This window comes from Oculina patagonica, chromosome 9, assembly GCF_052425735.1.
Source record: "Oculina patagonica isolate OP01 chromosome 9, crgOcupat, whole genome shotgun sequence".
NCBI classification, from domain to species: Eukaryota; Metazoa; Cnidaria; class Anthozoa; order Scleractinia; family Oculinidae; genus Oculina; species Oculina patagonica.
In genome coordinates, this window is record NC_135766.1 from 5,542,083 (window position 1) to 5,568,047 (window position 25,965).

Sequence of the window (25,965 nt, forward strand, 5' to 3'; positions counted from 1 at the left end):
GCCACAACTCAAACCAACAGATCAGAAAATATATTTTTCGCAGAGAACCATACATTTAAAATTATTTGCGCAAATTATTCCATATAATCCTTTACACACGAACGGCAGTCATTAACAGAACAAGAGTTACATAATCGTATACATCAGTAAATAAATGTTAATTTGTACTCACTGTTTGCAAATTTCCCGAACGGTGCAACAAGGCGAACCAAAGAATTTAGAAACACCCTCCCTGTACTGCTAGTAGCCTGCGAGCAGGCTCTCTATTCGGGGGCAACGTGAATCTCCTTCTTCGAGAGCGCCGAAGGCGCGATTTTCGGCGAGCGAAGCAAGCCCGCGGGCAAAACGAGAGCTCTCAATTTTGCCCGCGGGCTCGCTTCGCTCACCGAAACTCGCGCCTTCGGCGCTCTCGAAGAAGGCATAATTGGACGACACGAAATCCTATTGCCAATTAATCAGAAGAATAACAAAATTCGAGGAGAAAATTAGACAAGCGGATCCTGTTGAGGATTTCTCCTCATAATGACAAAAAAAGCCTTTTTTTGAAAAAAAAAATGAAGGTTTTAAGGAGTATTCAGCCACAATAAGCAACCAAATAAAAAGAGCGCGCATGGGCAGTTTGTGAACTTTGTTATCAGACCCCTTGTAATTGGACACTTTGTTATTGGACACTAAAGCTGCGTGCGCTCCAATTTGGTAAAAAATAGGGCTTGCTAAGAACCAATCAGATCGGAGAGTTTTGTTATAGTTATGATTAAATAATGATATCATTACTGTGGCCCTGCGGATAGCTAAATTTTGGTTGCCACTCAGTTGTTATAGTAACACGTCACATTTCAGTAGAAGTATATTTTTTTACTAAAGAAAGTCTCTAAAAACAAAGATGTTATCAATTTCCGAATTAATGATAAAATTTACTTTATATGTGCTAAATTTTGGGTTAGAACGGAATAATTAAGCTACGTGGTTAATCATTAGAGCGGTTTTCACTTGAGTGTCGAAAGTTAATTGCGTTTGCTTTGGTTTTGCATTGCTACGCTTAGTGATTGGCTTAAAAATCTCGCGCCACTTTCTCAGCCAATCAGAACTAAAACCAAAACCAATCGTGACTCGCTCGCGCACGTTTTCCCGCGCTTCGTGCCGGCTACATGTATTTGCTTCGAGTTTTGATTGGTTCACTGGAGTGTCCGTGTCTTTTGTGATTGCTCAAGTGAATTAAGGAATGGGTCAGGCTAAATTTTGGAGGGGGGTGGTCTAATCTAGAAGTTATTCAAGCTTTCGCTTAGAAACTTGCATAAGGTAAAGTGTTGGTACGAAATGTTTCAGCTTTTGGTTTAAAGGCCATTCCTCCTTGGTCACGTGACATACCACACCCAAATTATTGATATAAATTTCAAACCAAATTTACGAGAACTTGCAGGTATAATGACTGACTAATTTTGATTTCTGCGAATGGCTGTAACTACCAAGTATGAAGAACTAATCGGGGATTTACAAATTTATTTCTTTTGTTTCAGTTACAACGTCTTTCCGTTGGAGAGGTACTGGGACTAGGCAAAAATAGGAAATAATGAAGAAATAATTAACATTTTTCAAAATCCCCGTTTTGCAGGGCGTTTGGCTAGGTGATGTGAAGGTTTTGAGAGAAAAAACTGGAGTTTTCTTGTACATTTACATCCCGTAACTTAAATGCTCATAATTTTTACATTTAAGGGCGTGGTCAGTCACGTGACCACTTGGGGCTGAGCCAATCACTGGAAAGTTTCACTTCCAATATAAAGAAACAAAAAGAAGCAAAGTTTTTGAGAAAAGGAACAAATTACAAAGAAATGACCAAAACGTCGCATGAGAACAAGAACCATCCTATGAGTGGCCGAAGTAATTACATTGGTTTTGGTTTTACGACACTCAATTGAAAACTGCTCTATAACAGTAAATTAATTGACAACTGTCAAATGGCCTAAAATTTAACTGACAACTGACATTTGTACCGCGCCATCCAGGCCCTCGTTTAACTGCTCATCATAACTAACAGAGCCTAGAACAAAATGAAACATCAAACGCAAACACCGCGACTAAGGGACGGAACATTTTTTTTCTGGAGGGGGGGGGATGAAAAATATTGAAAAAAAATTGTTTGCAGGGCCTAAAAAGACAAAATAAATTGTTTGCAAACATCACATGTATTAAAAAAATAGTTTGCATAGACGTCAGAGAAATTGGTACTAATCTATCAATGAAAAAAACTTTCAAAAATGAAAGTAGGAGACTAAATGTATATAGACTACAAGTATGAAGACTAAAAGTATGTAGTTGTTTTCAGACAGTATGCAGGGCTCATATAAAATCAACATTTTATTTGACCAAATTGAATTTCAAAGTGGTCATATAGGTAATAAATTCACCTAATAAATTAGTAAATAGCTGATCCTTTTCTTAAAACAGTAACTTTATATTGCAGCAATCAAATATGAACAGTATTTTACATTTCACTGAATTAAACTTCATAAATATCTACTCCTACTTCTAAATAGGAGGGCCACGAGTTTGTTAGCTTTATAGCTATTAAGTGCTACCCTCTATAAATAAAGACGTTACTAATAAAGATGATACTATCTATACACCCGTATTCTCAATTAAACACCTGGGGCATTAATTTTAAACTTATCCTGGTGGACCCGGCATTTATTTGACTCCTGCAGATTATTCGAGCCCGGTGTTATTAAGCAAGGGGTTTTTAATAATTATTTTTGACAAACATGTATCCATCAATTATTGCACTTTTCAAAAATGCAAGGACTGGACATTTAAAATTCAAGCAACGGTTTCGCTTTTTACTGCCGCCAATCTTCGTAGTGTACGTCTCAGAAAACGAAAAAGATGAGTTCAGAAGTGTTAATTGGTCGCCACCATAAAATATTGAATTAAATAATGATTGATGACAACAAAAGTGAACCTCCTTTTTGTATCAGATCGTGGTTAAAAAAGATCGAAAAAAAATTGTTTGCAGGAAGGTGTTGTTAGAAAAAAATTGTTTGCAGAGGTGCATAGATAAAAAAAAAAGTTTGCAGAGAGAGATTTCCCCCCCCCCCCCCCTCCAGAAAAATAATGGTCCGTCCCTAAACAATGAACTTTGTCAAGCTATTCACTACGCCCTTAGCAACCATTCGATAGCTACTGTGCAGTCTCGGTTGCCCGGCGCCGCTATGATTACTTTTTGAGTCGTGTAACAAAGGTAACATCATGTTAGAGAGACCACACGAAGTGCCCGTGAATCCATGATACAGGGATACATAATTGGTGCCTCAAAAAGGGACAAACGGCTCTCAAAATTGTTTTTCTAATAACGCGGTCGTGAAAAAACAGCACGAAGCTATAATTTGGACAAAACAATTCTTTGTACCTGTTCTATAGTCTGATAGTTTTCTAATGTTTTATGAAAACAGGTGTTTTTTGCTGCATTGATGAAAATCACAAATACCATTAATAGGCATGAATAGATTGTGCTAGTAAATTCAGGAAAAGTTGCTTCACAATATACCCAAAAGTTGCTCTAAAGTTGCTCAAATATCAAAAAGTTGCCACCAAAATTTAGAAAAGTTGCTTGCTCTAGAGTCGTTTTGTTTTAAATAAATACTTAAAACGTGTTTGTTTGTTTAAGACATTTTCATTAAGGTGGCTCGTACCGGTTTTTCTTGCGTGGGAAGTCTGGTGACTAGCGCGCGCGTCACGCTTCATGCCCACGAGTCACGCGCGAGATTTGAAAAGGAAAACAAACATGGCGGCCGAGTGCGAGGTTGCTTTTCTTCATTTTAAGAAAAAATTCCGCGTTCAACTGAAGTTTTTTCAACAAGCACATTTTAAGTCAACTTAATGTTCGACAGTCAAAATGTTTTCGGATCTCGCTGCTCGAGTTACAAAAGCAAATTCGCATGTGCTACGATCGATCTTGTCGGAGATCGTGACTCAATTCCACTTTTTTCGTTTCAGCTTATTTGAGTTCGCTTTCAAACACATGATTATTCATACAAAGAAATACTAAAAAGTAAGGCCTAAGAGGCACAACTGGCACTAACTGAAACTGGCTAAATCCCATGAAATCCTGAGCCGAAAAGATTCGCAGACAAAGCGAGGGGAAGTCCACGCGTGTTGTGCGCGTATGTGCCCGCAAAGATCAGCGGTAGTCAGAACTAAGCATGAGTAAATACCAAACTTTTAAAATCGAAATTTTAAAGTGCGCGGAAACGCGCGTGGGAATTATTGAGTTCGCGAAGGCTTTAGCAAGAAAACTAACCCGATGACCCCTATTTTTTATTGCCCTAATATTTTCCTTTTATGTAAAGGAAACGCCAGAAAAAATCTAAAAAAATTCTACGAAAGGAATTTTTAATTACTTACAAATTGCTCTTTTTTGCATTTGCAAAAAATCCGCTTCGTAGAATTTTTTTAAAATAATTATACAGTTTCTTTTTCATATGCTTAAAGTTATCACGAGAAAAAAAATGGGGGTCATCGAGTTAGTTTTCAAGATATAAGCACTGGAAGCTGAAAAAGGGTTCAAAAAAATCATTGCCTACCGTTGCCATGGTAACCACTGATGACGTAATTATTGGTATTTTGGATCAACAACACAATGGGTAATTAAATTATACAAAAATTTTGTTACGATCTTTAATTATTTTTTGGCCATTTTCTTCCAAACATCGCACATTCAAAAACCTGAAAACTGGTACGAGCCACCTTAAATATTCTTACAATCATTAAAAGACCCCAAAAAGCCATTGTTATATGAGAAATATAAATACTTTGTTGTAATCAATATACTCTTTAAACTCAACATAATTTCAATAATAGACACGTATTTTCTAGTTAAAGTTCCTAACTAGTCAACCTTGTAAAGTTTACTTGGATGGGCATCATAATGTTTACTATAACCAAAGTTTTAAAAAAATCCTTCAAAATTAAACGACCTTTTATGGTTTGGATCGGTTTTATATCAATTTGTTGCTCAAAAGTTGCCAAGGAAGGCAAAAGTTGCCCTAGGTTGCTGGTACTACAAAAAGTTGCTCAAAACGCTGAAAGTTGCTCAAAAGTTGCCGAGCACAATCTATTTATGCCTAACCATTAAGGTACTTTATAAAAATCTAGAACTATAGCAAAGCGCGCGAGTGACGTCACGACTCAGACAAACAAACCGAAATGGCGGACGATTTTCCTAAAACACTTTCTAAAACAGCCGGTATTCCTAACACACTTTCTTAAAACAAAAACGTCGCCCTGATTCCTTCTATTTCTCTCAGAACACGTTGATATTTTCTGAGCCTAGCGGGGATTATGTTTATTTACATTCTATTTTAATTTTAGACTTCGCGCGCTACGCCATTCAAAAAGATAGATTAAAATACAAGCCTTGAAAAACGCAAAGCGAGTTAGTGCCTCAGTGTAAATACATTTCAATCAATCAGTCATTAGTTTATTTTAACAGTGGTCAGTACATTTATGTTGTCGTCCATGGATTTAAAATTAAGGTTCTTATCTGTTGTATCATCAATGTCAAATAAAGTGAAACAGTGCCACAAATACAACTTATGCACAAGTATACAATATATAAATAATAACATTCTCATAAACCGCTTGAAATGCAAAAAGTGAAAAACGAAAATAAAAATATCGAATTCCATCTATTCTACATTCCACTCACTATTGCGACACAGTTTGCGTATTTAACAACACCTAGTTACACGTTAGGCATATACCAATTTTGTACAGTGCAACCAGGCAAGAAATAAACATAACATATAATTTTTTAGTATATCAGTTGCTTGTTCGCGACAAAAGTATATATCCATGTACATAAACTCTTTTGGGGGAGTAGGCATGAGTTTCTTTCTGAAACAGTGATGAACTCCCAAGGCCAAACTCTTAACATTGCATTTGCATTTGTAACGGTCCTGGGTAAAAACGCCATACACTGTTCTAATTCATACATCACTATAGTACTGTCACAAACCAGAAACACCTCACTGCTGTCGAAATTGAAAGAAACACTTTTACTGCCGAACAACCGCAACTACCTGTCAGAGAAAGATATCTTTTGACCTTGCCTAGCGGAATAATTTATGCTAATTAATTGCCTTCCAGTTTCAAACGCCGCCCAGTGGGCCCAATTTCCAGCAAACTAACTTCATTATATAAAGCGTTTTAGAACCTACAACATAATGATGACACCATGCGTCACTAACTGTCACTTGTAACGTGAGACTGACGAATTATTTTCTTTAAATTAAACTCCTACTGAACTAAGCATTTTCGATTTTTTAGGCCAAGAGCAAGAAAATGTTGGTCACTCTCGTTCGACTGTTTTAGCTTCGCCAAGTTATGCTGAACTGTTGAGACGTGACCATACTCAGGGCAAAGCTTTTTCAAATAAATAGCTAAAGAACGATCATAATTTGTTTCTGCTTGCTCCAGATCACCCAGCTCTCTGTGTACTTTACCAAGGCCGTTGTAAATACTTGCGACATCGACATGTTCAGGTCCGAACCTTTTTCACACGAATGGCCAGTGCATGATCAAAACTCTCTTTAGCTTGCTCCAGGTCATCCAGCTCTCTGTCTACTATATCGAGTTGGTTGTAAGTACTTGCGACATCGACATGTTCAGCTCCGAACATGTTTACACGAATGGCCAGTGCACGATAAAAACTCTCTTTGGCTTGCTCCAGGTCACCGAGCTTTCTGTGTACTTGACCGAGGTTGCTGAGAGTACTTGCGACATCGACATGCTCAGGTCCGAACATTTTTACACGAATGGCCAGTGCATGATAAAAACTCTCTTTGGCTTGCTCCAGGTCACCGAGCTTTCTGTGTACTTGACCGAGGTTGCTGAGAGTACTTGCGACATCGACATGCTCAGGTCCGAACATTTTTACACGAATGGCCAGTGCATGATAAAAACTCTCTTTGGCTTGCTCCAGGTCACCCAGCTCTCTGTGTACTTTACCAAGTTGGTTGTAAGTACTTGCGACATCGACATGCTCAGGACCAAGTTTTTTCACATAAATGGCCAGTGCACGATCAAACTTCTCTTTGGCTTGCTCCAGGTCACCTAGCTCTCTGTGTACTATACCGAGTTGGTTGTAAGTACTTGCGACATCGACATGCTCAGGACCGAGCTTTTTCACATGAATGGCCAGTGCACGATCAAACTTCTCTTTGGCTTGCTCCAGGTCACCTAGCTCTCTGTGTACTTTACCGAGTTGGTTGTAAGTACTTGCGACATCGACATGCTCAGGACCGAGCTTTTTCACATGAATGGCCAGTGCACGATCAAACTTCTCTTTGGCTTGCTCCAGGTCACCTAGCTCTCTGTGTACTATACCGAGTTGGTTGTAAGTACTTGCGACATCAACATGCTCAGGACCAAGTTTTTTCACATAAATGGCCAGTGAACGATCAAACTTCTCTTTGGCTTGCTCCAGGTCACCTAGCTCTCTGTGTACTATACCGAGTTGGTTGTAAATACTTGCGACATCGACATGCTCAGGACCGAACTTTTTCACATGAATGGCCAGTGCACGATCAAAACTCTCTTTGCCTTGCTCCAGGTCACCTAGCTTTCTGTGTACTTGACCGAGGTTGCTAAGAGTACTTGCGACCTGCACATGCTCAGGACCGAACTTTTCCACACGAATGGCCAGTGCACGATAAAAACTCTCTTTGGCTTGCTCCAGGTCACCCAGCTCTCTGTGTACTTTACCAAGTTGGTTGTAAGTACTTGCGACATCGACATGCTCAGGTCCGAACTTTTTCAGACGAATGGCCAGTGAACGATCAAACTTCTCTTTGGCTTGCTCCAGGTCACTCAGCCCTCTATGTACTATACCGAGTTGGTTGTAAATACTTGCGACATCGACATGCTCAGGACCGAGCTTTTTCACACGAATGGCCAGTGCACGATCAAACTTCTCTTTGGCTTGCTCCAGGTCACCTAGCTCTCTGTGTACTTTACCGAGTTGGTTGTAAGTACTTGCGACATCGACATGCTCAGGACCGAGCTTTTTCACATGAATGGCCAGTGCACGATCAAACTTCTCTTTGGCTCGCTCCAGGTCACCTAGCTCTCTGTGTACTATACCGAGTTGGTTGTAAGTACTTGCGACATCGACATGTTCAGCTCCGAACTTTTTCACATGAATGGCCAGTGCACGATCAAACTTCTCTTTGGCTTGCTCCAGGTCACCTAGCTCTCTGTGTACTATACCGAGTTGGTTGTAAATACTTGCGACATCGACATGCTCAGGACCGAGCTTTTTCACACGAATGGCCAGTGCACGATAAAAACTCTCTTTGGCTTGCTCCAGGTCACCTAGCTCTCTGTGTACTATACCGAGTTGGTTGTAAGTACTTGCGACATCGACATGCTCAGGACCGAGCTTTTTCACACGAATGGCCAGTGCACGATAAAAACTCTCTTTGGCTTGCTCCAGGTCACCCAGCTTTCTGTGTACTTTACCGAGTTGGTTGTAAGTACTTGCGACATTGACATGTTCAGGTCCGAACTTTTTCACACGAATGACCAGTGCACGATAAAAACTCTCTTCGGCTTGCTCCAGGTCACCCAGCTTTCTGTGTACTATATCGAGTTGGTTGTAAGTACTTGCGACATCGACATGGTCTGGACCGAACTTTTTCACATGAATGGCCAGTGCACGATCAAACTTCTCATGCTCCAGGTCACTCAGCCCTCTATGTACTATACCGAGTTGGTTGTAAGTACTTGCAACATCGACATGCTCAGGACCGAACTTTTTCACACGAATGGTAAGTGCACGATCAAACTTCTCTTTGGCTTGCTCCAGGTCACCTAGCTCTCTGTGTACTATACCGAGTTGGTTGTAAGTACTTGCGACCTGGATATGCTCAGGACCGAGCTTTTTCACAAAAATGGCCAGTGCACGATCAAAATTCTCTTTGGCTTGCTCCAGGTTACCCAGCTCTCTGTGTACTTTACCAAGGCCGCGGTGAGTATTTGCAACATCGACATTCTCTGGACCGAGCTTTTTTACACGAATGGCCAGTGCATGATCAAAATTCTCTTTGGCTTGCTCCAGGTCACCCAGCTTTCTGTGTACTTTACCAAGGCCGCTGTGAGTACTTGCGACATCGACATGCTCAGGACCGAGCTTTTTCACACGAATGGACAGTGCACGATGAAACTTCTCTTTGGCTTGCTCCAGGTCACCCAGCTTTCTGTATACTTTACCAAGGTCGTTGTAAGCTCTAGCAACATCGACGTGGTCTGGCCCCCGGGCTTCGGCCCGACCTTTTTCAGACAAATGGCCAGTGCTTGATCATGATAATCTTTTGCCTGCTCCAGGTTCCCCAGGCCACTATGTACGATACCCAGGTTGATGTAAATAGAACTTGCTCCCTTGATATGCCCAGGATCACTCTTTTTCAACAAAATGGATAAAGCATAATCATAATTGTCCTTCGCTTGGTGAAAATCACCCAAGCATGCATTTGCTTTGCCAATTTTAACACATAAACGCACCACATCGCTGTTACTATTTGCATCACTGAGCCGAATGGTTTGTAATGCTAGATTGTAGAACTTCTTTGCTACATAAAATTCAGAATCATGTTTACATATTTCGCCAAGATTTTCAAAAATTTTCGCGTAGCATTTATTTGAGATACGGTTTTGAGCAGCTTGAGTTAGGCCTTGTTCTGCAGAAAACAGACCTTCGATTTTTGTAACCAATGTTTTTAAATGGCAAACAATGTGCTGCTTGTCAACAAGAGAATCTTCATTGTTCAAGCACATTGTAGGGAGGTCATTTGTTATGAGCTGGCTGAATGATCTTGTGGCTCCATTTACGGCTTGAATGTGTTCAATCTGCGGACGATCTTTAATCACAGTATTAATGGCGTTACGCACAACCTGATGTACTCGAATGTAGACCCCACTCTTCTCTTCTTCAAATAATAGCAGTGAACATCTTTGAATCCTCATACTTATCGTCTCGTTATCATCAATTTCCTCATCTATGTTGAGAATGTAATTGATCACGATTTCTAGGCTTAACGGCTGTGGTGCACAGAGAGAGAGTACAGTAAACGTGTGATCTACCACTTTGTCATATGCCATCATTTCTTCCGCTGCTAGTGTTATTGCTTTCGTCATCGATTTTTTGTAGCTTGGGTTGGACTCAGCGAGAATGGTTTCAGTGGCTCCTCTCTGGCCTTTTTCTAGTTTCTTCAGGTAGTCGTTCCAGTCAAAATTTGAAGTCACTTTGTTTTGCCGAACCTGTTTGACATAGGTGGCGGCGCTGGCTAAAGCGAGGGGTTGGTAGTCCAATGCTTGTGCAACCTCTTGTTCCGTCTCACTGTCGGCGAAACCAGAAAGCATTGATAGTAAAGAACTGGCATCGACGGGCTCCAAACCTTTGCTCACTGAGATGTGTTGAAGGAAAGAGCCTGCTAGAGGAATAGACGTACTGTCTTGTGTTGTGATCAGCAATTGGCCCCTTGACCACTGCTTACTTCCACGCTCTGGCAAATAAACATGTACATCAGATATGCTAGTGACGTTGTCAACTACCAGCAGCCACGACGTGTAATGCTCGAGTTTTGTGCTAATTAATGTCTTAAGATTAGTGATCTTCTCGTCTGTGTTCAAATCGTTGCAGGTACGAGTGTTTATAATTGTATATTCCGGACACTTCAGGTGCCGAGCAAAAGAGACATACGATTCCAGAAGAGCTTTTGGGTTTTCAGCATTTACCGTCATGACAAATAAAGTATCAGACGGATTTTCTTTGACTTCGTCGAAGAATCGCTTAGCTACTAGGCCGGCCAGCTGAGATTTTCCACTTCCTGGATTTCCTGAGATGTACAGGTAACTTAAGCTGTTTTCATTGGCCTTTTTGAGCTCTTTGAGCCGTTCTGTAATACTAGCCACCTCGCAATCACGACTTGCGACGTCGTGCGAAGGTTTAGGCGGTACAATACAAAAGGAGGAAACAACTTTGTTTAGCTGATTTTCCAGGACCTGGACTTCTTGACGTAAGTCGTTAACCTTTTTCAAGACATCTTTTAATTCTTCCGTGGGAAAACTTGTCTGAGTTCTGATTGCTTGAATTTTTACAGTCGACAGACCGAGTGCTTGAAAGGCAATATCAACTTTGCCGATGCCATTTTGAAACTCTGCGTCTGTGAGATGGCCTTGTGCTATATGCGCAAATTCTTCATTTCGGAACTTCCTGAGATCATCCACATTTGATTGGACTACTGGATTCAGGCCGTGGATACAATCTGAGTAAAGGATGGCATAAAACAACATGGTACAATCCCATTCAGCTCTATTTCCATTGACCATGGTAGCCAAGAGGCACGCATTTCTTCGTTGGTTCCGAGGCGTCTCCCCATTCCAAAAGTCCAGTCCATTACCAGGCTCATCTTTCCATTCTCCCTTTGTAGCCTTGTATCGATTGTCCCATTCTTGTTTGAAGATTGATCGAAGACCGTCAGCTATTATGTCAGTGGTAATATAGCAAATCCTGTAATAGTTCAGTTGCTCTTTAGTGTATTCTCCTACAGTGGCCATACTGAGCTTTTGTCAACTTTCATTACTTGTCTTTAATCCTTTGTGAAAATAAAACTTCCTGTTAGGAATGTGAAACTGTTTTGTGTTTCGCTGTTAAAAAGACAATTATTGTGTTTTAGTTAACCTTCTTATAGCGTTTTTTAGGAAGGTAGTTAAAGGGTGGCATCTTTTGTAGCATGTTAGGGAAAATTGAAATACTTCAAACTCTTCCATTGGAATGAAGGGAATCAAGGGCATCTATGGGCGGCCGTTACCACCAAAAATACAAGGATTTCAAATAGATCAGTAAACATATAAATGGTCTAGGGATCAGTTGCAGAGTGGTATAGCCAATAAAGAAATTGTTTAGCCAAGTTATGAACGGTGTAGGCGCCTGTGTCGAATTGGATCATGACGTTGTAAAATAAACTAGCCTAAATGCGAGTAGCTTAGCTCTTGCTTGTAAAACAGTATAAGATAAAGAGAAATGGTCTAGGGAAACCAAAAATGGGCTAGCATTCAATGTTGCAACAGCACAGTCTATTTTTGAACGGTCTAGCGTGACATAAAATGACACAGCGTTGTGTGAAATAGCGTAGCACGACATCAAATGGTCTAGCGTAGCATGAAACGGTATAGCCTTGCGTTAAATGGTATAGCATATCACAAAATGGTTTGGTTTAGTTTCGAGCAGCTTAGCGATGCATTATTGGAACAGCTTTTCACCAAATAGTCTAGCGTCAATGAGTTGCATGGTTCAACGTGACAGCGAATGGTCTGGCGCCGAAACCACCAAAAATACAAACTGCAAGTTGAACAGCCAAACGTGAATTGGAACAGCGATCTGCGGGGGGGGGGGGGGGGGGGGGGGGGGGCATGACGTCGATGTCTTCAACCACTTCATGAATGGCCGCGACAAGCTGTTGGCCAAATTCCATGGTCTTGAAATTAAAAAAAAATTGGTCAAAATCTTTAATTGAAAATTTAGAAGTAAAAATTTAGTTCGTGGTCTTGAATAATCTTCAGACGGGAGTCTATAAATGTTGCATAAAATTTATGCCAGGCAGTACCGTATTTACAAACTGAAACTGATATTTGAAGGTCTTGATGGTGTTTCCAGAAACGTGAATCAAGGTAGTACGTGTACCATCTTTGACATTTTTATACCCGATGCATGCAAAAATTTTGTCTGTCGTGTAAATGGGCCTTAAGCGATTTTCCAAGCAGCCGAAGGTATTCCAGGACCTGGACTTCTTGACGTAAGTCGTTAACCTTTTTCAAGACATCTTTTAATTCTTCCGTGGGAAAACTTGTCTGAGTTCTGATTGCTTGAATTTTTACAGTACTACAGTACTACCTCTGGAATCACCATCAAGACCTTCAAATATGAGTTTCAGTTTGTAAATACGGTACTGCCTGGCATAAATGTTACGCAACTTTTATAGACTCCCGTCTGAAGATTATTCAAGACCACGAACTAAATTTTTACTTCTAAATTTTCAATTAAAGATTTTGACCTATTTTTTTTTAATTTCAAGACCATGGAATTTGGCCAACAGCTTGTCGCGGTCATTCATGAAGTGGTTGAAGACATCGACGTCATGCCCCCCCCGCAGATCGCTGTTCCAATTCACGTTTGGCTGTTCAACTTACAGTTTGTATTTTTGGTGGTTTCGGCGCCAGACCATTCGCTGTCACGTTGAACCATGCAACTCATTGACGCTAGACTATTTGGTGAAAAGCTGTTCCAATAATGCATCGCTAAGCTGCTCGAAACTAAACCAAACCATTTTGTGATATGCTATACCATTTAACGCAAGGCTATACCGTTTCATGCTACGCTAGACCATTTGATGTCATGCTACGCTATTTCACACAACGCTGTGCCATTTGATGTCACGCTAGACCGTTCAAAAATAGACTGTGCTGTTGCAACATTGAATGCTAGCCCATTTTTGGTTTCCCTAGAACATTTCTCTTTATCTTATACTGTTTTACAAGCAAGAGCTAAGCTACTCGCATTTAGGCTAGTTTATTTTACAACGTCATGATCCAATTCGACACAGGCGCCTACACCGTTCATAACTTGGCTAAACAATTTCTTTATTGGCTATACCACTCTGCAACTGATCCCTAGACCATTTATATGTTTACTGATCTATTTGAAATCCTTGTATTTTTGGTGGTAACGGCCGCCCATAGGCATCGTTTTTAGACCAGTTTGCTGTGAAATAAGGTATCGTTTGTGTTTTCTGATCTGATATCGAATAAATCTTTTAGAAGAAACCAGTCTTTATTACTATTAGCCTCTCTAGAAATTTAATCTGAAATTGCTGAAATGGAAAAGAGAAATCTTATAGTATGGCCTAGAAACCCACATATTCGTGGAGCACCTCCCGTACGAGACGCTTATTATAAACTATATCCTTTGCTCACTAAGAGAATCAAAACTTCAATTTTAATACGGGGCATGCGGGTAAAAGTTGCAAAGGCTTTGGTGGAGAAATTATCTTGTTACTTTAAATTGCAAAAAGGTAAAAGTTGGGAAAAAAAGGACAGTCATCAAATCTTCTTCTCTCGTTCCAAAAACATGAGAGGAATAGAAAATGTAAAAGCAAGAGACCTCGGGGACAGTTGCCTCTATCAGTTTTATCGGATATGTTTTGCCCCGAAAAGAATGGATCTTGAGCTGTTTTGGATTGAAAATGGGTGAAAAATTTTGCTCTTCTGTCTTAAAATGAGAATGCTTTTTAGCGAAATTTCAAGGGCGTATCCAGTCAACGTATGTATCTCTTTTCGTTATCATTTCATCTTGGCGCGTTATACAACTCCATATATGTGAACTAAAACTGGTTTGAAAATGGGTATCGATTGGACTCAACACATTACATACTGATGACGTATCTTTAGGCTTATCAGTGAATTGGAGGGTCTGTAACTGGCTGTTTGTTATTCGATTATGTTTTGTATTTTCGCGCTCAAATAACAAATCAGTACCCTACGTTTACCGGTATAGAAATTGTGCGATTGAATAACTCAGTCCGACGTTTGCCAAGCCCCATAAAAGCTGATCGAGCGCTTGAATAGAGATTTAATGCTTAGGCTAAGATAATCACGCCGGGTGACACCTCACGCGCTTCGTTTCAAAACATGGCTCTTATGTTTATTTTTTACTCTTATCAATCCAGCTTTATTTTCTAAATATCAAATTTTAATTATTTTGTCTTCCTGTGCACATACATTATCACAACTTTCGAGACAACTATGTTTTCTTTGCACAAATTTCATGGCGCTTTGGGGAAGGGGGGGGGGGGAGGGGTAATTCCGTACAATTGAAAATAAGGGCAGGATCTGTCTCAAATGGTTCCTTTTTTCAAGCTGTTGCTTTTCAAGAGGGTAGGTACCTCTGGAATTTAAAGAAAGGGTTGGTAGAGGTGGAAAAAGAGTAAAATCCTCACTTCTTTTAAAGGGGCTTTTTAAACATCTAGAACAGATGCGCCTTACAGCTGATTCATTTATTCGTCAACAGTGATTCTCGACGTCAAACAAATATTTTTCATTTTTTAATTCCATTTTAGTTTCACTGCTTGCTTTTTGTGACAAATGCGCCAATATACCGACGAAGACCGACATAAGTAATCCGAACTTCTGACATGTTGAGACAAGGCCAAAATTCTCAGCTAATCCACGATCAGTTAATTGTATTTTTGAAAACTGCGAATTTGCGAATCCACGCGTTTTTAAAGGCGAAGTCCGAACCAATTTCTCCCTTCTTTTTTGTTCATGGATTTTTCATTTTTTAGTGTCATTTAAAATGACTAGTATTGTATTGAAACACCAAGATCGAACTTTTTATAGTTTAAAACCTTGGCATCATTGTTATGGGATAAGAAAGTTTAAGAGTCAGGGATACATCAGGAGGAATACTTTTATAGCCGTCATAAGCTTTACCGTAACACGATTTAACGAAGAATGTTTTTTGTACAGATGAATGCACCAGCGTTTTTAGGCTGGTCAATAATGGCTCACTATTAACTGAAAATGCTAAAACATGCAAGTCCACTGGTTGTTTGTCTCTAACATCACGTAACATACAACTTGCAAGATAGGGGGAGGTGCAGTATGTACATAGCCCAAAGTCACGGTCCCAACAAACTGTCGGGGTCTGCACTCACAAGACCTAGATTCACTAAACAAAAAAACGCCAAAATTTAATACGGGGTAAGAATTGCTGCAGACATAGTGACCACAATCCATAGAAAAGACTCAGATTATCTAGTGTGAATCAGCAATGTCAAATCAGATTTGATGCGCATTGACCCTTTGACTGAACTTGAAGTAAACGTTACGTTATTTAATTTCGAGTGATGTTCTTAGTGAGAACAATGAGTCACACAAATCTCATCATGAGGAGACTGAAGTTTCTTCCCCCGCTGGGGCCGAACCTGTGTACATCCTCTTTGTCCGATTTTAGTTAAGCAGAAATTAAAGACCCATTGTGAACAATTACAAAAAGGCTTATTATGTTACTAGCTTGCGTGTCTTGCGTAACAAATCTATCAATTTGTGTACTTAAGAGGTCATTTTATCCGTCTTCTCGAATGGTCAATTGGTGTTGTCTGTTATCCTACCAATTGAAAGAACTCAGACGTACAGTTTGTGCGACGTAATGTCACTGACAGAATTGCAAATAATGCTCTTTTTGAGCATCTGGCTCGTCTTTTACTAATTAAGTTTACTCTGGACAAAGCAGTTGTTTTTTTTTCTTTTCTGAAGCGGGGAAAATTAGACACAAGAGATATCGTTTTGTTTCCGCGTCGCAGTTCGATTTTAGCTCGACTTAAAACCCGTTTAGTTTAGAACTGAGAGACCAAAAAACGTGCAAGTCCGCTGGTGGCGTCTGTAACATATAAACAACTTTTGACGAATGGAGGTACTTAAATTTACTTAACACCGAAAGGGGTGGGGACTGCACTTACGAGGCCAAACTGATTCATTGCACTCAGAGACCCAAACATTTAAAAGTGGCTGTAGGGACAGGCCGATCGTTGTCTTGTGCACACATAGTGACCGAATCTTGGCCTATAAATTAGCATACATGGCCGAAAATGCATGCCACAATTTTAGTTTACTCAGTCTCTTCAGTCTAAGCATAGGCGTACGGGCACCTAAGCCCGAAAAAAAATTGGCATGGGTTGAAAGTCGAATAAAGAGGCCTATATAATATGCAAAACAAAACGTGCATTAAAATAGTTGTGAAAAAGCCTTGCCTGCTTGCTTAAAGGAAACGATAGTTCTTTAATTAATTTCGTGGCATTGCCCGAAGGTGTCAATGCACTGAATCCTTTTTCTCCAGAAATATTTGATTTATTCACCCTAGTTCAGCGAAAATTAAAGTATTTTGAGGAAGCCAATTTACATCGTTTTCCCCCCACTTGCAAGTTACACAAAAGCGTGTGAAACCATAAGGGATGAATCGGTCGAAAGTTTTAAGCTTGCCCTGAGAACTTAACATTTGAGAAAAGCACCAGCTTTATCACATTTGTAACAGCTTTGTTTCAAGGTCTTACACTGGGTCCACCGCGCGCAAACACTCAAGCTATAGAAAAGCTGATTGCAACTGAATCAAACTGAGGGGTCACGCAGAATTTGCAAGGAAAATCGAACATGATTATAGCAATTTGCATGAGAAATTTAGACTATTGAACGACAAAGTTCGGTATATTTCCAATACTTTTTCTGCTGATGTAATTAGTTTTGAACGTTATATTGAGATTTGTCGGCTTATTTTTTATTTTTTTCCTAGGCTTGTTGCCCGATTTCTAAGCATTTTGCCCGAAACATTTCGGCACTGGGGGGGCTGCAGCCCCCCTCGCCCCCCCCCCCCCCCCCCCCCCCGCCTCGTACGCCTCGTACGCCTATGAGTCTAAGTCATAGTTTACCGGCAACTGGGACTATCACAAGTTCAGAGATGTTTCGATGGCTTGTGAATGTTTGAGACGGAGTACCGATTCCAACTTCAAGGTTCGAGCTGTTGACTTCCTTTGAACAAACAGGAAGGAACAAAACTTCTTTTACGTGGGTAACTCTATCCTACAAATTCTATTTACTGTTTCTTGAATTAATACAACTCAAAGCCTACAGATCAGTAATATAAATTATCTAAAGAAGATTTTTTAAGCCGATCTGTTTTAAAAAATCTTCTTTAAAAAATCTTCTTTAAATGTCTTCTACCGATCGCACTACTGGTTCCAGTATTTTCAGTAATATAAATAATACTTCCTCTTAAAAGTTAAACAGACTGCCAATCAGGGAACAGAAGAAAATACAGTTTGCAATCAACAAGAAACTTGACAGGAAATCGAAAGTGAAAGAGCAAAAGGGTCACCCATCTAATCTTCCGGACATCTAGTCGAAGTCTGCCATGCAGCGCGTGTTAATCACATGGACATTGTGTCTATTTTAAACACATACGTGTTTGAATTATCTAATGTGCCGGAATAATAAAGACAAATCCGTTTCGATGCGGGTTGACCTGTTTTCTGGTCTTGACGTAATGTAAACGTTGCAATTTCGAGTGATGTTCTCGGCCCGATCTCAGCTCAGTGAGAACAATGAGTCACGCAAACCTTATCATGAGGAGAAGTTTCTTCCCCAGCTGGGGCCGAACCTGTGTACATCCAGTCTTTCCCTCGTTCTCCGATTTTAGTCAAGCAGAAATTAAAGGCCCATTGTGAACAGTTACAAAAAGTCTTGTTACTTGTTTGCGTGTCTTCCCTAACAAATCCATCAATTCGTGTACCTGAACTGAGGTCATTTGAATTCCATCTTCGTCTAAGTTGTTATCTAAGCTTATCTATCAGTTATCCTGACAAGAGAAAGAACTCTGAGTTCTCTGACGCACAGTTTGGCGACGTAATGCGACTGACAGAATTTCAATAATGCTTTTACTGAGGCTCGATCTGTCACGTCTTTTACGGATATTTTACTAATTTAGTTTACCTTAGACAAAGATGTTTTGTTTTCGCCTAGCAATTTAATTTTCGATTGATTTTAACCCCACATTAAGTTAAACTGAGAAACAAAAAATATGCGATTCTACCGTTGGCATTCGTAACACACAAGTTGTGGCAAATCAAGGTATTTTAGACGGCAGAGGAAGAGGTGGGGAGGTGCACATACATGAACATAGCACAGTCACGTTCCCAAAAAACTGTCATGGATTGCACTCACAAGGCCTAGGTAAGATTTAGTGCACACAGACACATTAAAATTTTAACAACCGGTAGGAAAGACTTAAAGAAGTCTTGTTGAAAACATAGTGACCGCAATCCATAGAGAAGACTCAGATAGAACGCAAATTAAATCAGTCAAGACAATTCACTTATGCATGGGATACGTCCATTCCGAAGGTGTTGTTGGTTGAGAGAGTCACAGTTTTACTTTACTCGAGGCGCGTTTACACGACAGAAAAATTTAGGTACGGACTCGTCAGAAAATTGGTCCGTACCCGTCAAAATTTGGTCCGCACCTTATCACTTTTGTAGGGAAACAGTCAAATCAAAACGGGGCCATAGGCGCCTATGGCCCCGTTTTGTTTCTCTACAAAAATGATTAGGTGCGGACCAAATTTTGACAGGAACGGACCAACTTTTTGACGAGTCCGTACCTAAGTTTTTGTGTCGTGTAAACGCGCCTTCAGTCTCATTTTTTATGATCTATGCAACTAGGACTATCACAAGTGCAGAGATCAGTCAATGGTAGGCGAGTGGATCCGTCTTCAAGGTTTGAGCTGTTGCCTTGGTTTCAATAAACAAGAAATAATTGTATGCGCCTACCAAGTCAATTCTGTCCTTCAAATACTGCTTAGTTTGCGTAAAATTCATGCAAAACTTACAAATCAGTAATATAACTTATACTTACTCTTTTGAGAGGACGGAGTAGTTAACAAGGTTTCACTGCCAACCAAGCAACAGAAGTAAAGAAGGATTTGCAACGACAAGCAGCAACAAGAAACTCAGACAGGAACTCGAAAGTGAAAGCAGTACAGCTCGTGTAAATCACATGATATCGTTTTTATCTTAACACGTACATGGATTAGTTTGCGTGATTTTACTTCGCGTGATGTTTGTGGTAAGAACAATAAGTCACGCAAACCTTACTTATGAGAAGAGCTTGACACGAGCGTAATAAAGAACCTCATCGAGACTCCGAGCAAAAAAAAAAAAAAAAACGAACGGAGATTTAAATTGGGAATTGCCAAAAAAAAATTGACCGTGGAATTTCTTCGGTAAATTTTTGAGCGGTTTTCACAGTCGTAAAAACGGGTCAGTGACCCCCTGTAATTTCACAGTAATTACCCCTGTAATTTCCCTTTTTATTTTCACCGTGGAATTTCTTCGGTGAATTTTTGAGCGGTTTTCACAGTCGGAAAAGCGGGTTATGTGACCCCCTGTAATTAAAAGAACTGCTTAAAACAAAAACAGACATTTTTTTCCAACCTTATGAAAGAACTCAGCCAGAATAACAGTACTTTTGACAGTTCAATTGAACTTTGCAGGACTATCAGTCAGCAACAAAGATATATATCTGGGATAGCATCTGACAAAAATGGTCTAGAGCTTTTGTTCTTAAAGAGTCAATGTAAATCAGAAGCAGAAATTTACCAGAAATTGCAGCTTTTTCTATAAGTATGCTGTGTCAGAACTGTTGGTCTCAGTACTGAACACATGTATGATTAACTCAAATTTCATGAAATACAGTGGAACCTCGATATAATGAACGGCCAAGGGACTGGCAAAATATGTTCGCTATATCGAGGTTTCGTTATATCGAGGTTTTTTTTTATATATATATTTTACTATTACTGGGGCGTAAAATATCGTTCGTTATATCAAGGACTTAGATATATTATATATATTCCACTGTAGAAATTAGGCATTGTTAAACACTGATTTCATAATATTATTTTGTTGAATTTTTTTAATCGACAGTTGAATCATTTTGATTTATTATGGTCATCGTTTAGTACTGTTGTTTCACAGGGTGATTAGCAAAACCACTCGTAATTTTTTAAGAGAAAGAGGATTTTCAATGCAAGCTAGAGTTAAGCCTATAATTATGTATTTTATCGAGCCCATAATTATACTTTTTCTAATTTATTCAAGTGATATCAGTTATCACAGGAAGCAGAGGTATAGAAAAATTGCCAAATAAAGCTGAGGCAGGAACCAATAAAATAATTTTGCATGATAAATATTTCATACATTTCTTTATGTCCAACAGATTATAAATAAAATGGGTGATTAGCCAGGCAATCTCCAGTACTGCCAATTAGTTTAATTTGTTATCAGCATAATATATCCTTGCATTTTCCATTAAAAAAAAAACACGTAGAAAAAAACAAAAACAAATAGAACCAAAAAAGGAAAGATACTAAGGAATACCCCCCCCCCCTCCCCCTTGGTTAAAGGAAATAATCTTTAGTGGCCCTCTAGCACAAGTGTAATTATTTACAAAAGCATCATTTTCGAAGTATTTTAATGCGAATTAAAGGTAAATCAAAGTCGACTTTAGGGAAAATATATAGGGAGGCCCGGTAACCTAATGGTTAGCGCTCGACTCTAGGCTCTTACCGAAAGTGCTAGCACATTTTTTGGCATTATTTGGCTTCGCGAGCATTTTGTTTTCAGTACATTTGATCCCAAAAAGCACTGCTAGCATTATTTTGGATTTTCGACTGACTATTTGTCTAATTTTGTGTTAAAAAGCATAATCTGACTTTATTTATGGCGTCCAAAGATGCATTAGCCCTCATTTCAGTCAAAGGAGCCGTGGAGACCTGGGGAATAGGTTTGATACGTCAGTGGTTGCCTTCTTGAAACCCAGTCCATCACACTCGTTTCAAGATGACGTCATCCACGTTGTCATCGAGGAAAAAATGGAAGTCAGCCAGCCAAGGCAGAGATAGCTCGAGAGCGTACTCTGACATCAAACCAAACATTGATCGTTACATGTTATTGTTGAAAAATGTAACTGAAAATCTAAAAAAATGTAATATTCTATGTTTAAAAAAATCGGAAAAAAGTGAGCATTTTTATGTTACCCACGAGCACTTTTTAAAAAAATTAGCATTATTTTAGCACTTTTTGGCAAAAAACGAGCACTTCTTTTAGCATTTAATGCTTTTTTTACGAGCACTTTCGGTAAGAGCCTACTCGACTCCGAGTCGAACGGCCAGGGTTCGCGTCCTGGCCGGGACGCTGCGTTGTGTTCTTGGGCAAGACACTTTACTCTCACAGTGCCTCTCTTCACCCAGATGTATAAATGGGTTCCGAAGAATTTACTGCTGGGGGGTAATCCCTACAATGGACTGGCATCCCATCCAGGGGGGAGTGGCAATACTCCTAGTCCCATCATGCTACGGAAACCGGGATAAGCTACGGCTTTATGGGCCACTTGGCTCGGACACAGACTTTACCTTATTTAGGGAAAATATCAAACATTTATGTGTAATTAAAGATCAGTTAAATGCTACTTTAACGCATTTTGGGATGATCCGTTAAGGTTATGAATAGCTCACCTTGGTGCACGCACGAGAGTTACACGGGAGCGGCGAAGCAAATTTCCCTTTCGTAAACGGTCGTTGCCAATTGAAACGGTCGATGCCATTTATACTTTGGACCAAATCGCATAAATGGATCGTTCAAACTTCTTGAGAGTATCAGATGTTTGTTTAGAAATGTCAAGCGATTCCAAAAATTATTTTGGTTTTCTAGTTGACGAAATATCCGAGCTTCGGTATACCATAAGATCGCTATGTTCTCGACACTTGTAAAAAATTTGGCTCAGCAAGGAAGTAAGAAATATTGAAACAGAAAACTGCAGAAAACCTCACACAAACGAATGAATGGATGAACATCACCATTTACTTTAGTAACCTAATGAGAAAGTTCTATGCCTGTTGAGAAATGCCAAGCGATTCTTAAAATTCTTTTGGTTTCAAAGTGGACGAACTCAGGGCGAATTCTTCGAGCTTGTGCATGCCCGGCATGCCGAATGTCGAGAACGTAGCGATTTAATAGTATCCCGGCGTATCCAATCGAACAAAATCGAACCAGAAATTAATCGAACCCAGTCGAACACCAATCGTTCGATTGGGCTCGGTAATCGAACAAAATCGAACATCTATTTTGCTGTGAGTTCGATTTTCGAACCAATCGAACTCAATCCGATTCGATTTTGTTCGGAATCCGTCTCTTTAACAAATAAAGAAGCTCGAGGCTTCTCGAGGCTTTAAGAACGAATTCGCCCAATAATTTTCAAAACAAACTTTTTCAAGCGAATAGAAGTGGCGTCAGCGTACATCTGTACTCTGATAAAGTACGCAACAATTAGCCAATCACAAAACTTGTTAGAATGGTTAAAAGAATTTGATTGGTTGAATAAGACAACAGCTGTCAACTGCTGTCAAACCATCAAGTTTGAAACCATCAAAGTTCAGAAATCCACAAGCTGAAAACGTCAAGTGGAATACGAATTTTAACACGAGTATTTGAAGTTCTTAGGACTTTTAGTACAACCGAAGGATAGAAAATGAAAACCGGCTGAATTCTAGCCCATGAATTATCATTTTGAATCATTTTGTTAACTTGACAGCTAGAAAAACAAACTGCTCAAAGTTTGTGGCTGGTACTTCACAAAATGTAGCCGTGCGGCGTGTTTCGCGAATCATTTACAACCATCGGATTCAAGGGAAAAATTAGAGTCGGCTGCTGTGATTGCTGTGCGGCCTTCCAGTCATTGCATTGTTAAGGATATAGGAACAGGATTGTCTTCCTAAATTGCATTGGAGGTTTTTAATTTCTGGACGTTTGCTTCTGGATGACAGGTAAACTTGTGTTCGATGTTTTCTTTGTTTCCGCGCTTGCTCATCTTTTTCTAACTTTGCAGCAACTTGTTTGAAGCTTGAAATTCAACCCCTTTTGCAATAAAAAATTTCACGGTTTAGGGGTGAATTGTTTAGGTGTCTATCGATAGCGTTGCGAAATCCAAAAAGCGATGATCTCGAGTAAAGTTCACCGTCTTTTGTTCGAGCTTCGGCGTAGAATTTACCGAGGTTGTTGTCTAGCTTCTTTGTTGGTCATTTTGTAAAGGCTTTTGGCAGTTTTTCTTTTACGGCACCAAGCTGTTTTGAAAACGCCAGAAAAAATTATTCAGTCTGTGATAAGTCTGCGTTGTGTGTGTATTCGCTAGCTAATTTAGTTTTCTGTTTTTTGAATTGCTGTTTGTTTGTTTTGTTTTTTTACACGAAAATGTTGCTGTGCGTGTTTTGTCTAAAATTTCATACTTGAATCATGTGAAACTCATATTCAAAACTCAGATAGCCCATTTTGTACTATCTTTCGTGTTTTTCGTTTCTGCTTTCGTTATAATGTCTTCAATTTCGGCCTTGAGTTGTTTACAAATCTTTGGTTGGTTGTTTGTTGTTGTTAGTTAAGCTTACTTTCCGGCTCGGTGTTTTTTTTCCGTAACTTTCCGTAATTTCACTTTCTATCGCCGTGCAATTTGTGCTGTTAGGAACAGGACGTTTTAAATTAACTGACGCTAAAAGCTCGTTTTCATTCTCGTTTTTCAGGTCAAAGAAGATGTCAGGGTCAAAACAAAACCCGAGAGAGACTTTCGGGAATAGTGGTCGGCCATGTTGGGTCGATGGCGTGAAATTTCCTCCGTACATCTGGACTCTGATAAAGTACACTGTTTCAGCCAATCAGAGCGCGCGTTATATAAAAACTTAACTAGTAATACGTGACTCGCAGGGCTTCGCGAAGCTCTGGGTTGGGGAGGGGGGGGGGGTATTATAAATAAGGAGTGATAACCGGTTTTAACCGGTGATTTGTTATGTTGCCAAGTGACGGGCATGGCCGCGACACCCTCGTTCCCAGGGTCTACTCCGCTTTGAAGATGGCGGCTCTTTCTGGTTCGTAAAAAGGCATAAAGCGTTGAGAAGCGCACGCTTTTTTTCAAAATCAACGACAAATTATTGGATAGTCGCATTTTGGATATTAATTTGAGGGCATTAAAAAAAAAAGAAGAACGAACGGCAGGAGGATTCGAACCCTCCGCCCGCGCGCCCCTGATGGCGTTGCGTTGAGGGAGTATTATGTAGAAATCAGTGTTATTTAATCCGAAAAGAAAAACGATAAAAATGAAAGGCTCAGGATTCGAACCCACAATGTTGATTCGAACCCCCGCCCTCAGTCCCGAAGATCTGATTTCAAGTTCGACGCTCACACCATTAGGCCACCAGCGCGCGGCCGTGTGACGTCATTTCCGCCACACACCAAGCTCACAAATATATATGACCGTAAACTCCACACGAGATTTCACCCCGCCTGATCTGAGCCCTTTGAGGGACAAAATTATACACCCCGCTACGCTCGGCCTTCGGCCTCGCTTCGCGAGGAATTATAATGATAAGTTAAACACGCAGGACTAATCAGGGGGATGGTACACCGTACAAAATGTCCGCAATATTAACAAACAGAAGTTCGGTAATCGAATGCTCGATTGAGAAGGATTGTCGACTGCTCGGTAATCGAACGTTCGATTTTGTTCGATTGTCGACTGTTCGGTAATCGAACGTTCGATTTTGTTCCAAATTTTATTGTGAGTTCGATTATGTTCGATTACCGAACCCAATCGAACGATTAGTGTTCGATTGGGTTCGACTACCGAACGTTCGATTGGATACGCCGGGTAGTATGCACAAGCTCGAAGAATTCGTCCACTTCGAAACCAAAATATTTTTAAGAATCGCTTGGCATTTCTAAACAGGCATAGAATATTCTCATTGGGTTACTAAAGTAAATGGAGATATTCAACCATTCATTTGTTTGTGTGAGGTTTTCCGGCTGCAGTGTGTCGAGAACATAGCGATCTTATGGTATACCGAAGCTCGGATAATTCGTCAACTAGAAAACCAAAATAATTTTTGGAATCGCTTGACATTTCTAAACAAACATCTGATACTCTTAAGAAGTTTGAAAGATCCTTTCATGCGATTTGGTCCAAAGTATAAATGGCATCGACCGTTTCAAATAGCAACGACCGTTCTGAGAAATGGCATCGACCGTTTAAAATGGCAACGACCGTTTACGAAAGGGAAATTTGCGGCGGCGATCACCGATTTTACTCTGTCTATGCCAAAAGTCTGGCTACAGCCCTGTTTTTGGGATGCCTAAGGGCATCCTAGTTGTTTTCAGGGTGCGTGTGTATTTCCCTTGGGAGTGAGGTTAATTGGATTAACAACCGAAATAACCAATAAAAGCATCGTATATTGGTCCCTTAAGTGTTGGGCAAACCTTTTTTTGGCAA

At 40.0% G+C, this 25,965-nt stretch overlaps 1 protein-coding gene across 1 annotated transcript; it reads right to left on the reverse strand.

Annotated features, from left to right (window-relative positions):
• Positions 1–6,369: 6,369 nt before the first annotated feature.
• LOC144665186 (uncharacterized) lies at positions 6,370–19,663 on the reverse strand. Its single transcript, XM_078526364.1, is given in 3 exon segments — positions 6,370–9,307; positions 9,310–11,648; positions 19,513–19,663. Coding segments are annotated over 2 exon segments (5,076 nt in total). The 5' UTR covers positions 11,611–11,648; positions 19,513–19,663; the 3' UTR covers positions 6,370–6,532.
• Positions 19,664–25,965: the final 6,302 nt, after the last annotated feature.